Here is a 13,421-nt window from a genome sequence, read left to right as displayed (position 1 = left end):
CTGCAAAAAAGAGGCTCAGGCCAAATTTTGGAATGCCTGAGAAAGCGGCTGGAGCTGCGGGCGAGTGCAGGGTTGTGGGCTTCCCACCGCTGCTCTCCTCCCGGCGGAGAAGGGGCGGCTGCGGCCCCCGAGGAGGAGGAGGGAGGGTGGCAGCTCCCAGCCTTGCTCTCGGCAGGGGTTTCCCCCCATCGGCATTTGCAGAGTCCAGGACAAGGCATGTTTGTGCTGGAGGTGTGATGAGAGCGGGGGGTCTCAGCCAGCCCTAGGCGTGCTCTTGCCACAGCTAAAAAGTAAACTTTCAGCTGGTGCTTTTGGGGCCGAAAGCCGAGGTGTGCACTCTGTTCAAGCAGCAACACGGTTTGGGGTTAATAAATTACTTATTTGCAGTCCTTGTTTCTCTGTTACGGTAAGCCTTAGTGAATATTATATTTCTGCTTTATCCCAGACATGCATTATTCATCAGGTTTGGAGTCTGTAGAAGGGACATTGTCAGGTTAAAACTTGTGTGGAGAGAAGCCGAGGTCTTCAGTGAGGTTTTGTAAACGGCTTTTCTCAGGGTTGCTGAATGCAGGGTTTTTGTAGAAGTCTTCCACCTTTTGTCTGTGCTGTTTTGAGGCATTTCTGGTGAAAAATGAGAATTCCCAGGCAGGTTTTATTATTGGTCTGGCTCATTGAGTTATCATGGGCTGCAAGATATATAAGGTAGAAAAAAAATGCCAGCAAAATACTGCTTGTCCCTCATGCTGGACCAGGTAACAGCGTGTGAATGTGCTTTTGGTAATACGTATTTTGTAAGACCTTTTCATTTTGCTCCGTCCCTTCAAAGCTGCGGAAGAGACTTCCCTGCAGTCACTGAAGTCTGACTGCAAGCAGGCAACAAGATAAAACAGCCAGTCAGTCTCGCTGAAAGTTAAAATTACCATAGGTAAATCACGTGTGCAGCAACTTAATGTTACCCTTCACCTCCTTCCCGCAGGATCCAGGAGCTGATTTGTTGCCTTGCACCCTGCCACCCGCCGCGGGCAGCACGGCTCCTCTGCGACCTCTTCTGCTTTTAAGGGAGAGCAGGTCCCTGGGGCAGAGGTGCTGCGTGTGGGCCTTGGGCTGCTCTGGGGGCTGGGGAGAGCTGGGGAAGGCTCCCACCTACCAGGGAAGATTTTTTTTCCCTTTTTCCTGGCATGCACCCCAGGGCCATGCCGCATCTGCGCTGCCGTCGCACCCCTCGCTGCGGGGATGCAATCCTGGGAGTCCCCACTCTTGCATGCCCCGTGCCGTGGGTGCTGTGGCTTCAGGTGCTGTAGCCGTGGCTCTCCGTGATTTTATGCCCAAATAGCACCCTGGGGACCCGCAGAGAGGCTGTGGGCTGCTCTCTTGCTGCAGCCCACGGTTGTCACCGCTCTCCTCTTGGTCTCCATACAGCGATGCTTGCAGTGTTTCCTTTGCCGTGGGTGACAGGGTCCCTGGGGAGAGGAGGCGGAGGGGACAGGAGCACAGGTTGGTTTTAGACATGTCCCGGCAGCACCCTGAGCTTGCACGGGATTTCCACCCGTTGTTATGCTTGCGGCTGGGGAGAAAGGGTGGGTTTTTGGAGCACGCCCAGCCTTGGCCCTTTCCTCCTTGTTTCATCAGCCCTGCTGCAACCGCATCGATAAAGTCACAGCAGATCACCGGGGCACTGGGGAGCTACTGGGATATAATTAGGGTTTTGGTTCGCTTTTCTGGCTGCTTTCCCGTTAGGGGAGGGACAACGAGGATTATGGACAGAGCAGATGTGTGGAGGAAGGGGGTGTTTGGTTTGCACGGGCAGTTAATGCCATGCACAGGCTGATGCTGGGGGGTGAAGTCTCTCGTCCCAGGCATGGGGGATGGAGAAACCTCCTCGGGCTCATCCCCTTCAGGTGCACCAGCCCCAGATTGCTCCTCTCCGATGGGGCTGAAGGGCTGCTCCCAAAGGAGAGGTTGCGGGGAGTGCTCCTGGGAGCAGCTCACGGCCGTGAACTCGCTCCTCTCCCCGAACTCTTCTGCAAGTGCAGGAGCCAGATGGGAGCAGCAGGTTTAAGGAGAAAACGCTGATCCCCTGGGACACAGGGATGGTTCTGGCAGCCTAGTATGTTATTCCCAGCCTTTGTCCCTGGCTGTTGCAGGTGGCCAAAGCACTTTTCCCCCTGGGTGCCATTTGCCTTTGAATCTGGCGGTGCCTGCACAGCTAAGACGGCTCTGCTGTCTGCATCAGTGCCTCCACCACATCTTACATATGGCAGCAAAGCCCACCTTGAATTGTTGCTGGGTGGTCTCTTTGCCCTGCAACAGCTGTGTGTACCTGTTGGGAGCTTTTCTCCTTGGAACTGCTTTTCTTGGCCAAAAAGCCTCCCATTTTGTGCCATTCGGTGGGATGGCTAATGGTCAAAGGTTGGAAAATGCTCTCCAGCTGCTTGCCTTGGCTTTTGGGAAAGTCTGCAGAGTCCAAGCTTGTCTGGAAGCTGCTGGGAGCAACGCAGAGCAGGTATGGGGTTTTTTAATAGGGTTGAGGCGTGGGGTACAGGATGCGACTGCTGTTTGGTTGACCAACCCAGCCCAACACAACCTCTTCTGCTTGGGTTGGCCCTCGCACCTCCAGCTGCAGAACCCTGAGCGCCCTGGGAGCCCGGCTGTGTGGTATTCCCAGCCCGGCAGGAAACTCTGCAAAGCTCATAAGAGCAGTGCTGGGGAATAATGAGATTTCCAGGCTAATTTGGCCAGATTCAAGAACTTCCACTGAAGCATCTGCACCCGTGGGAGTTGCCTGAGCCTCCAGCGGATCTGGTGCTGCCGATCGGCTGCGGGGTTGTCCTCTCCTCGTTTGCAGTCAGTGAGCGCTGGTGCACGACGCTGTATTGACAGACCTTGGGGGTGAAGGTGGGGGCTTGGGGGAAACCCCACCATGGTGTCAGTGCCATAGTGCAGGGTTCCCGCAGGAGATACGCAGCGTGGGACGTAACCGGTGTCCGCTTTGCTGCAGCCAGACTGGAGCCCGCTATTTCCCGGCAGAAGGGAGAGCAGGCGGGCATGGGGTGATCTGTGTAATGCACAGTGGGGTGGGAGGTGTTGACCACGAATAAATGGCCTTTATCCACTGTAAAGCAAAATCTGCTGAGCAAATTTTCAGTTCAGCTGAGCCCAAAAGAAGCCAAACCGGGGAGAAACCGCAGCCATGGCCCTGTGGTACAGCATTGGGTCAACTGGTCGGATGGAGTTGGCTTGAGTGGGTCTAACCCTGTGTCCTATAAAAGTGTTCAGCAGAGCTTTGCTGGGAGGCTTCTGCTGACTTTGTCCATTGCGAGGTAGTGCTTTCCTTCTTTTATTTCTGTGTTTTAGTGAAAAAAATGAAAATTTGTAATTCATATGAAACTGAAAGTTTTTTTCTTCTATTTGGACACCGGGAAATGTCTTGCCATTTTATTTGCTCTTATATTGGTGCTGTAAATAACGTTGAAGCCCACATCAACTGCAGTTATTTTCCCACTTTGCAAGAAGACTGGCTTCAAAATCAAGCACTGAGGGAGCTTTGCCCTGGCTTCATTTCCTAAGATTTTCCCCAAGGTGCGAAACCCTTTTCACTTAAATGTCTTTTGCACCTTTGCGTAGCTGCCATAAGGATCCTGAGTGAGGGCATTGCCCCTTCAGCAGTTTTTCTACCCAACTCTAGGCTCAAAATCAAAAGGTCTCTGGAGAGTCAATGCAGCAGTCTCAGCCCTTGTGTGACGGGTTAATGGAGCCAGCCTGGGCTGTTGGGCAGAGCCTGCCCTGGTTCGGCCTCGGCTCTCCAGCACAGCCGATGTTGGGGCAGATGCTCAGGCCGTTTCCCTCACCCCCACGAAGCAGAAATCCAGTTCTAGCTGAGGTTGAACAGGGCTTGGGTGGCTGGTCAACACAGGTGGAGATCACCGTCCCTCCATCCAAGCTTTCCACCTCCTGGGCTGTCTCCAAAATTGGCATCACTGTGTCTATGACCCTCAGCGTGCGGGTGACCTTACGAGTCCTGCTGTGGGGATGTGGTTTCTGATGTTTTGGTGAAGCCCTTTGCTCCTGGGGAGGGACGTGCGAGCCGGTGCGCATGAAGGTGGTGGTGAGCCCCTGCACGTGTGTGCCTGGCAGCGTGCGGTGCAGGGACAGCCTGGGACACGTCTCCTACACCGAGGGGGTGGAGAATAAAGTTGACAAGGCCAATTTGGAACAGTGCAATTTAAAATTCAAATATCAAGATGCAAATGAAGCCCTCCTTTCCTTCCCACCCCCAAACGACTTCGTTTCCCTCTCTACGCAACTTGTCTGCCATAGTCCCTGCACCAAGCTCTGGTCCCTCACCACGTGTACCGTCCTGGCACGTGGTCTTGCTGGGCTTTTGCGATCGGCCTGATTACCATGACAAGTCGCTTGAATGCTGCAGATATTTGCTTCCCCGTTGGCTGGGTAGCTGTTGTGCTTGCATGTCGGGGAGCGGGGAAGATGCCACGCTGGCAGCTGTGAGCAGATGGGGTCGGATCTGTTATCATGTATTCCTCCCACCCCCCTCCTAGGAGGGGAGGAGGACATTTTGCATTTTAAATGCATTTAAATCCTGGAGAGGGAAGAATAACTCTTGGGTTTGCAGGGCTGCGAGATGGTGCCTGCAGCATGGCCAGGCTGGCAAGTGCCCGTGCAATGCTGGTCTTTTGCTTTGGTCCCCCAAGAGCTGAGATATGGATTGGGCAGCTGCTCCAAGTTCTTTGTGTAATGCTGGGCTTTTGCTTGGGTCCCCAAAGAGCTGGGATGGCAGCTCAGAGTGGCTCCTTGACCCCCATTCCGGTGGGACCTTGCTCTTGTTCCCATCACAGCGCCGATGTTCTCTGCATCTTCTGTCCCTCTTCCCCTCCAGCAGCGTTGGACGTGGAGCACGCGTGTGCACGGGTGCAAGCTCCCCTGAAGGGCTCCTTGGATTTGGGGATGCTGCTGAGGACCCAGAGGGTCGGACCCCAGCGCCGAGGGAGGTTGCACCCACTCGGTGACCACCATCGGGTTTGCCGACCCTCCCTGCCCGGTGCGGGCGGTTGTGTCAGGACAGAATACGACCATCCCCATGGTGCAGGGACCCCTTGGAGGCCGTTCAGCAGGAAAGAGGTTAACAGGAAAGAGGCAGGCTGGGCTCTGGCTGTCAGCTCCCGACCCCGCTTTGGGGTGGGGAGCAGCTGGGAGCTGCAAGAGCGGCGCGAAAATCGCCATATAAGGCCAAGATAAGCCAGCTTCAGCCTCCCGCGCAGCCCCGCTCGGGCTTGCTCTGCTCCAGCGTGTGTTCCCCGCATGGGTGTCCGTGGGGACGGGGCTGTGGGTGGGAAGCATGGCCCCAAATTTGCTGCCTTGGCGGCACCCCCCGCCCCGGGATGGGTGCTCCCCGTGGTTCGCTGAGGTTGGTGCTGGGTGGGAGAGGAGCCCGAGGGTGCTCGCGGCCAGTTCGCAGGCAGCTCACGGCCAGCTCGCAGCCTTGCTCAGTGTTTAGACTCGCTGTCTGTGGACGTAAACACCGACTCTGCTTAAAAGTGGCCCCTGGCTGAACTCGCCTGCCCAGCCCCTGCGCTTCGCCCCCTCCCCAAATTGCTCCCGGGGAAGAAAATTCCTTCCCCCGGGCGAAAATGGAGTTGATGTTATTTTATCTCTTGGTAAAGGCTCGGGAGGGCTCTATAGGAGCCCGGCGTGCAGGAACAGGCTTGCATGGAGCTTGCTAACCCATGCTCCAAGGCCACCTCCCCGAGCTGGTTCCTTGGGGTGGGTAACCTGGGACTGGGGGGAGCTCCTCCGGCAAAACAAATTTCAGGAGCCGGCTGTCGGCGCCTGTGATAAACAAGCAGGGGCCAACAGTGGAGAAATGTGTGATGGGGCCGGGGTAAGCGTTATGGCATTTATCTAACTGTGGAGGTGTTTCTGCATCACTGGCTGCGCACCAGGGCAGGTGTCCAGTCCCCTCCTCGCACTGGGACGGGGTGGCTGCTGGTGGCACCGTGAGCCAGGTTTGCTGCCGGTGCGGAGCCACACCGGCATATGCCAAAGCCACATCTGCAGAGCGCTGCTTGTGCCTCCGTCTGTGAAAGGGGCTGATGGCTTCTGGCTGGCTGGAGAGTCCGGGCAGCAGTGAGATGTGAGGACATCTTCCCCTGTTTCTTGCACAGGGGCACGAGGTGTGCATGCAGAGGGACGCGCGTTGCTTGATACCTCTGTTGCGTTCCCTTGCCAACAGTAAAAACCTGCTTTTCTATTGCCTGGTGCGCAGCCCGAGCAAGGTGGAGGTTTCTCAGTGGCTTCACTGAGCTGTAGTTGCTGATATAGGAAGGCTGCAGGTGGGAAAGGTGTGCTTACGTGGCCAAGAAAAGATACCTGCCTCCTGCTTGGATGGCACAGGGAGAGCAGAGAGCTGCCGTGGGGACGGCGGGGATGGGGGGGCACTCCTGCTTGCAGGGATATGTGGGATGGAAAAGCGCAGCCTTCTGCTCCCTTTTGATGGGTGATTGCTCCAGTCCATCCTTCTGCAGAGCCTGCAGAGGTCGTTTTCATGAGCCTTTGTCTAATTTAATAAATCCAGGATGCTCAGCCTGTTAGACGATCTATAAGTGTAATAAAATCTGCCCGCTGCAGAGCTCCGGTCGCGTTGTGGCCATATCGATAGCCTCATGCCTAGTGGCAGGAAGCCTAAAACACTCATTAAAGCCCTGCCGCTGTGCCAGCCCCGCTTGCCCGGCACCTGGGCAGCTCGGGGCACATCGTGGCTGCCCTGCCGGCACCGGCAGACTGGGTGCCCCAGCAGCAGCACCCAGCAGCCGTGGTGCATGCACGGTGCATCCCCAGCTGGGATTTAGGGAGGCCGTGCATAGCCTCACACAGCTGAAAAGGGAGCTCCCTGTGACTTTTCAAGGAGTTGGTGGTTTCTTGCTGATGGCCTCCGGGTGGGAAAGGTGGACGCGGCTGCGGTGCGGGCTCCCCGTGCCGCGCCGGTGCCGGGAGCTGCCTGTCCAAGCTGCATTGCTGCCCTCGCCCCAAGGCATGGTTGTCTCCATGTTGCTCCGATGCGGCAGCGGAGTCTTGCTCCCTCCCACGGCGCTGCCCAGCCAAGATCCCGCTCGCATCCCGCCTCGAGCGCTGTGATCAGCCGAGCCTGGGCACTGGGGATGGGTGAAGCTTTTAGCAAACACGGCAGCTGCCTTTGCAGAGGACTCGGGAGCGCTGCGAATGAGCAGCGCGCTCGTCGGCAGCCACCCTCATGAATATTTTAGCTCGGAGAATTAACATTTGTCAAGAAGCGTTTATGGAGGCAGCGTGGATGTCTCTTCCCCAGGCGCCGGAGGTTTGCTGCTGCTCCGGGGTGGTGCTGGGAGCCAGGGCAGAGCCAGCTGGAGCCCGAGCTCTTTTCGGGCAACGTCGCGGTGGAGCGGGACGGCAGAGCTGCGATCTCCCCCCCGGGATGGCCGAGTCCTGGTGCCAAGGCAACCAGCCTGCCATGCGAGATAGACAAATGGTTGTGGTGTTTTGTTTTTTTTTTTCCTTCCCCTCCTGGTTCTTGGCAGAAAGTAAAATGTCCCTTTTGTTTGGTTTCCTCCTCCCCCTGCCCCATCGCCTTTCTTTAAAGGTTGTGTTCCAGATTTCATCAACCCACGTTGTGTAATAGCTCTGGAGAACGGCGTGGGCATTGGCCGTGTCCCACCGAGGCCGTGGCAGAGCCGCTCCTTGGGAGCTTGACCGCTGGGTTACCTGTTCAGAAGACATCTTGCGTACAGTTGCTGAGCGAAAAACTCCGTTGTATTTTGGATTGAGGTCCTACAATGCACACGTGTTAGAAATGATGGGGAAGGTACTTGGAGAAAATTTGGAAATTTTTGAATCAAAATAATCCTGTATTTCTACCTCAGCCCTGCAAAACGGTATGGAAATGAGGGACTCTTGCAGATAAACCCTGTTGACTTACAGCATCAGCCCCTGCGCCTGTGAGTTCATTGCCCACGGAGCGTCCAGCACTGTGCACCCTCCTGCCACAGCACCTGGGTCTCCCCAGTAATGCCCCGCTTGGGATTTCTTCCTCTGGGTTTGTAAGAGCTCCCCGTTCTTGCTTTCCCTCCTTTCCACTGTCCAAGGTGGGGGCTGTTGTAGTTGCTGGGCTCTGCATCCTAAAAGCATCCATCCAAAAGTCCCTGCATCTCATCCGGAGGCTGCTGGGTTTGTGGATGTGGAGAGCACAGCGTGACTTGTGTCCTGGGCACCCAGGAAGGGAGAGGAGGAGGAGGAGGAGGAGGAGGAGAGCGTACTATAGGCTTTGTGTAGTATAGAGGGGGACGCTGCGAGCACGTGTGTGTGTAAATACAGATCTGTCATACCAGAGGGAAACAGCAGCGCAATTGTTTCTTGGCTCCGGTTCTTCTGCTGATACTGGCAGTGTGGAGAGCTGTAGCTGCTCATACGGTGCGGGTGCTGCCTTCCCCGTGACGGCGAGCGGTGGGGGGCTGCTCTGCTCGCCGGGCTCTAAGTGGCCGGTGGCACCGAGGAGAGCTGGTGTTCGTGATGGTGCCCGTAATGGTGTCCTCTGCTGGTACACCCTGCTGTGCTTACACTCCTCCCCCCAGTTAAAAGACATACCCAGGTACCAAATCCAGTGGCGGGCTAGCTGCGTGCTCCATCCCATTGACAACAGCATGGGAAATGGCAAAGGCAGGGCCAGCGCCTGGGGACGGGGCTGTCCCCGAGGTGGGGACCAGCAGAAACCTGGAGCTGGAGCTGAGTCTGAGCATCCACTCCTGCCTCACCTGGATGCAAAGCCTCCCCGGGGTCTGACGCTGGGTTTGACCTTGTATCAAAGCATCTGCTCTTCAAAGGGCTGGTTGAAGTCCCAGCCTTGTTATTGGTTTGGTGTCTCTGCTGTATAATACCTCCCTGCTTTTGCATTTATTTATTCCCTTCTAGTTGCTGGAGCCACGCAGTCCTCACCTGGCCTGGGACCAGCTCTTTTTGTCCTTCCCCGGGGATCCCCAGCCCTGAGAAACCCCCCAGTGCAGAAATGGGTGCTCAGAGGCAGGGAAGGGGTCCATGTGTCCTCATCCCCTGCTGCAAAGCCTCTCCCATCTCCCCTGCTCCCATGCCTACCACCCCACAGCTTCGGCACCACTTCAGGGCTGTCCCTGTTCTCCTGGTCCCTCGGGGAGAGCCATCAACAGCAACTCTTCCAGGGATCCCCGGCCAGTTTCGAGGTGCTCCCGGGGTGCAGCGCTGCCCGAGCCTCGTCCTTTTCCTCGGTGGAGTTTGCGTCTGTGTGCGCGCTTGCGCGTTTCCACCTGGCACCATTTGCATTTCGCTTTGCTTCAAAGTGCCTGCGCTGCCTCCAAGGAAGGAAATAAACAGTGTAAAGGAATTTACATCCTGAGCGAGGCTGCTGGTCCGTCAGGTTTCATCTGCTACCGAGAGGTGTGGGGGTGCAGGGGGGGCTGCCATGGAATGGCGGGTTCGTCCCTGGTGCCTGTCCTGTCCCCGGCCACAGATGCAACGGGGGGGGCAGCCCCAGCTTTGCTCGCAGCCCCTCTCCTGGCATCCCGGCTCGGAGACGCGGTGGCGGACGGGGACCCATCCGTCGGGCTGCGTGAGATGCCAGCGTTCACCCTTGCGAGGAGGGGTGTGTTGGTAAAACCACTTCACAGGGCTGGCCCGGCAGTGTGGGGTCCCCAAACCGGCTCCTCCGCTCTGGGCATGCTTGGGTCACGGCTGGGTGTGAGCGGTGGGGGAAGCCACCCCGAACGCTGCCGTGGGGTTAAAGAGGGAGGAGAGCAGGCGGGTTTTGCAGGGAGTCATCTCCTCCTCTCCTCCTGTGCCAGCTCCCTGCCATGTCCCTGCAGGGCCTCCCGGGGAGTTGAGGGGTGCCTGTGGCAAGAGGGATCGAGTGTTTTGGGGTCCCCATGAGGGACTGGGGCTCCCTCCTGGAGCCGCCCTCATCCTCCTTTTTCCCCCATCTTGGCTGTTTTCCCTGGTGCAAAAATGTTCTGGGTGGGGAAGGGGGTCGGATCCAGGCTTTACAGTCCTGGAGGCTTTGGCTGTGCCAAAGGCCAGCGAGACAAAAACGTTTCTAAGGCTCCACTTGGAACAGGGGAAAGTTTTTCCGTTGGGTTTTTGTAGCTCCCGGAAAACGGGGTTTTATTTTTGCTGTCTAAGACAAAAAAATCCTCTTAGGAGCTGACTACCCGCCGCGGTGCAGGGCGGGCGGCTGGGCGTGCATCATGCTGGGGGTCTGGGCTTGGCTTTCTTTCCCTCCCTCCCTTCATCCCTTGGGGTCTGTGGATGCTGATGCTGGTTTCCACGAAGGAAAAGAGGTTTTGGTGTCCCTGATGTATGACTGGTCCCGTTTGTGTGCCCGTGCTGGGCACTGATGCTGCAGCACCCCTGATGGCTCCATGTCACCCCTGGACTGTTGTGGGATGTTTCCACCCAGGGATGCAGATGCAGGGAAAGCCCTTTTCCTGGGGAAGGGGGCTATTTCCCATGGCCCACAGATGGGTAAATCGGAGGCCTCGGGGGGCTGATCTGAATTTCCCAGGGTTGTAGGCTGGGGCCATCGAGCTTTCCCCAATCGCCCCTTCTTTGCATGGCGCACACTGCTTTTAGAGAGGTTTTACTGGCAGGGGAGCTGGTTTCCATGGTAAAAACCTTAACGATGTCTGCCAAAAATCTGTCTCCCCGTTGGCCCGGCCATCTGGAGGGTGCAAGGAAGCTTTAGTGGGGTGAGGAGGTGGCTGCGGGCTGCTTTGGGTGCTCCACTATTGGCAGCTTGGAGGGGTCCCTCCACCCAGTCATTTATGCCCCAGGTTCATCACTGGGATGCAGAGGGGACCCCAGTGTCACCGAACCTGGTGGGGCACAGGCAGGCTGGGGATGAGGGAGACATGACATTGATGCTCAGGGAGGGAGGGCTACGGGCACCGTGCACTGGGAGCGGGTGGCCGCACTGTAATCGGATGAGCCGCCGCCGCTCCAGATGGACCTGTCAGTTCTTGTCAGTGCTGACACCCCTCCGGGTCCCTCTGCATCCCCTCGGGCCAGGGGGGCCACCGCCTGTCCCACTCCGCTGTGTCTGCTGGGAGCAAGGGGGCTGGGAGGTGACACTGTGTTTGCAAAGCCCATCAGACAAACAAGATCCCTTCCATGCTGCGGTCCTTCCCTGGCAAACTCCGTGTATTGTTAACTTTAATGGGAAAAACCTGGCACGCGTGTCTGTCTATAGTGCCTGAGCCATTCTGCGCTGAGGGCGGTGGGGCCGTGCTGCTTTGCCACCCTCTCTGTCCCCTGGTGCCACCCCACCACGCCAGATGGTAAAATGGCAGCTGCAAACCCAAAGCTGGCGACTCAGTGCCTTGCCTTGGTGTCCCCGTGCTGCAGCAGGGCAGCCATCCTTCCCTGGGTGTTTGGCATAGGAGAAGTGTCTTGGTGGCAGCAGTGGACTGGGCTGGGCTGCACTGGGCTGGCAGGAGTCGTGCCTGCTGGTCTCTGTCCCCAGATGTGCGGCACAGGGCTTTGCTGAGTGCCAGCGTGGTGCACAGATGGGTCTGGGTACCCGCGGGCAGAGCATCTTGGTGTTTAGGATCCCACTGTCCACCAGGAGAGGTTTTAGGGTTCAACTCTGCACTCATCTGTTCTTCTCTCCTTAAACATTACTCCTTTCTCCTTTCCCTCGCAGCCGACAACCCTCCCGCAGGGCACCATCAACATGAACCAGTGCACAGATGTGGTGGATGGGGAGAGCCGGACAGGGCAGAAATTCTCCTTGTGCATCCTGACGCCGGAGAAGGAGCACTTCATCCGGGCCGAGAACAAGGAGATCATCAGTGGGTGAGTGCAAGTCTGGGGCTGAGCTGCCATGGGGCTCTTCCCTTAGCTGGGAGGAAGAGGAGGGCAGGCAGGACCTTGCCTAAGGCTGGGTGCTGTGGCAGTTCATACCTAGGCTGATGCCCAAGCGATGATCACAGCCTGCTGCAGGGACGGTCCTGGAGGCTGGCTGTAGCTGCTGCCTTGCAGTCAGCTCCAGTCTCCTCCATCTTTTTGGCAAGGACAGGGTTTTTTTCCCCTTCCCTGCTCCCCTGCCTGGCAGACCCCTGCCATTGCCTGGTGCTCTGCAGCAGAGGGGGGCCTGAGCCCCCCACTCCAAGCCACCAGATTTATGGTGTGAGCATGAGCACTGACTTCAGCAGAGACCTGTACGGCGGCAAATGATTTAAGTCCTTCCTCCACGCCTAGTGTGCGTGTTCGGCCGTGCTGGACTGAAGTCTGAGGCTTCCCAACATACTGGACGCATTTCAGAGCCAGTGCTCAAGGAAACTCAGCCTCTGCTGGAAGCCTTGGCAAGACCCCACAGCTGAGATGCTCCTGAGTCACTCATTACTTATGAAGGCCACCGTTTTCAGGTCAGTTTTGTTGTCTGCCGTTGGGCAATATCCTGCTCCCCGCTGCAGAACAACACTCCCAGCGGCGTTTAGCCCCGGGAGTGACCTGAGCTACGCTGGAGCATCTGTGGGATGCTCAGAGGGTGCATCTGATGCTGAGGTGCTCCTGTGCTGCCCATGGCAGCTTCAGCCCCAGCAGAAAGCAGCTATTTACTGGCCAGGCTATTTTACTTGGCTGTTGGGTGAACACCAGGACGGGCTTGGAGCCGATGGGTGCTGGGGTGACCCCATGGTGCTTTTAGGACAGCATCCGATCAGGCACCCAGCCCGCCGGCGCAGGTCCTGTCCCCACACCAGCAGCAGGTCCCGTAGTCCTGGGGCTGGCGTGTCCAACCCCGAGCACCATATACCTTCTGGTCCTCGTCCGTCCCTGGGCAGACGTGGCCTCCTGGGGCTGCCCGCTCTGCATTTACCCCATCCCCATTCAGACTCGCCTTCACAGCACCCACCTCGCCCCCCTCACTCCCTGCGGGCAGGCTGGCAGAGGGGGGTCTATGCAGCCCACCCCCCCTGGTCCCAGTGGAGCATCTGACCTCTGAGAACGATTAAAATATCATCACTCACAGGAGCGCCTGCCGCTGGGATGCAGTTGCTCAGCAACGCTGAAGATTAGGCCACTAAAATGAGCAAATTGCGGTAGATTTCCCAACTCCAGGTGTTGGATGGTGACCTAGAAACACCTTTGTCCATCGCTCGCATGCCAGCTTGGGTTGAAGCCAGCGCTGGTGAGGGCGCAGAGCTGCGGGAGAGCCGAGCCGCTGGCACTCAGCGACAGACTGCAACAGTGCTGCTGCTCATCTGTGAGCATTTCCCACGTGGGATGTCTGGAGCTTGGTGCCTCCCGCCCAGATTTGGTTGACATTTGAAACTAGAGCAGAAAGTTGAAGGGCTGAAGCGCTCGCTCTTTCCCACTCTTCCCAAGGCACAGCGTCTCCTGCTTGCCTGAGC

General features: G+C 57.4%; 1 protein-coding gene across 7 annotated transcripts in view; it reads left to right on the top strand.

The window, feature by feature from the left end:
• Nucleotides 1-13,421, top strand: part of MPRIP (myosin phosphatase Rho interacting protein) — an 88,399-nt gene that overhangs the window by 23,707 nt on the left and 51,271 nt on the right. For all 7 annotated transcript variants that reach the window (XM_075058902.1, XM_075058903.1, XM_075058901.1 and 4 more), the window contains exon 4: nucleotides 11,711-11,862. In XM_075058902.1, coding sequence (XP_074915003.1) covers nucleotides 11,711-11,862 — 152 coding nt within the window. The remainder of the gene's footprint in view (nucleotides 1-11,710; nucleotides 11,863-13,421) is intronic.

Source organism: Buteo buteo, chromosome 27, assembly GCF_964188355.1.
Source record: "Buteo buteo chromosome 27, bButBut1.hap1.1, whole genome shotgun sequence".
Taxonomy (NCBI): Eukaryota; Metazoa; Chordata; class Aves; order Accipitriformes; family Accipitridae; genus Buteo; species Buteo buteo.
This window is presented reverse-complemented; position numbering and strand designations above follow the sequence as displayed.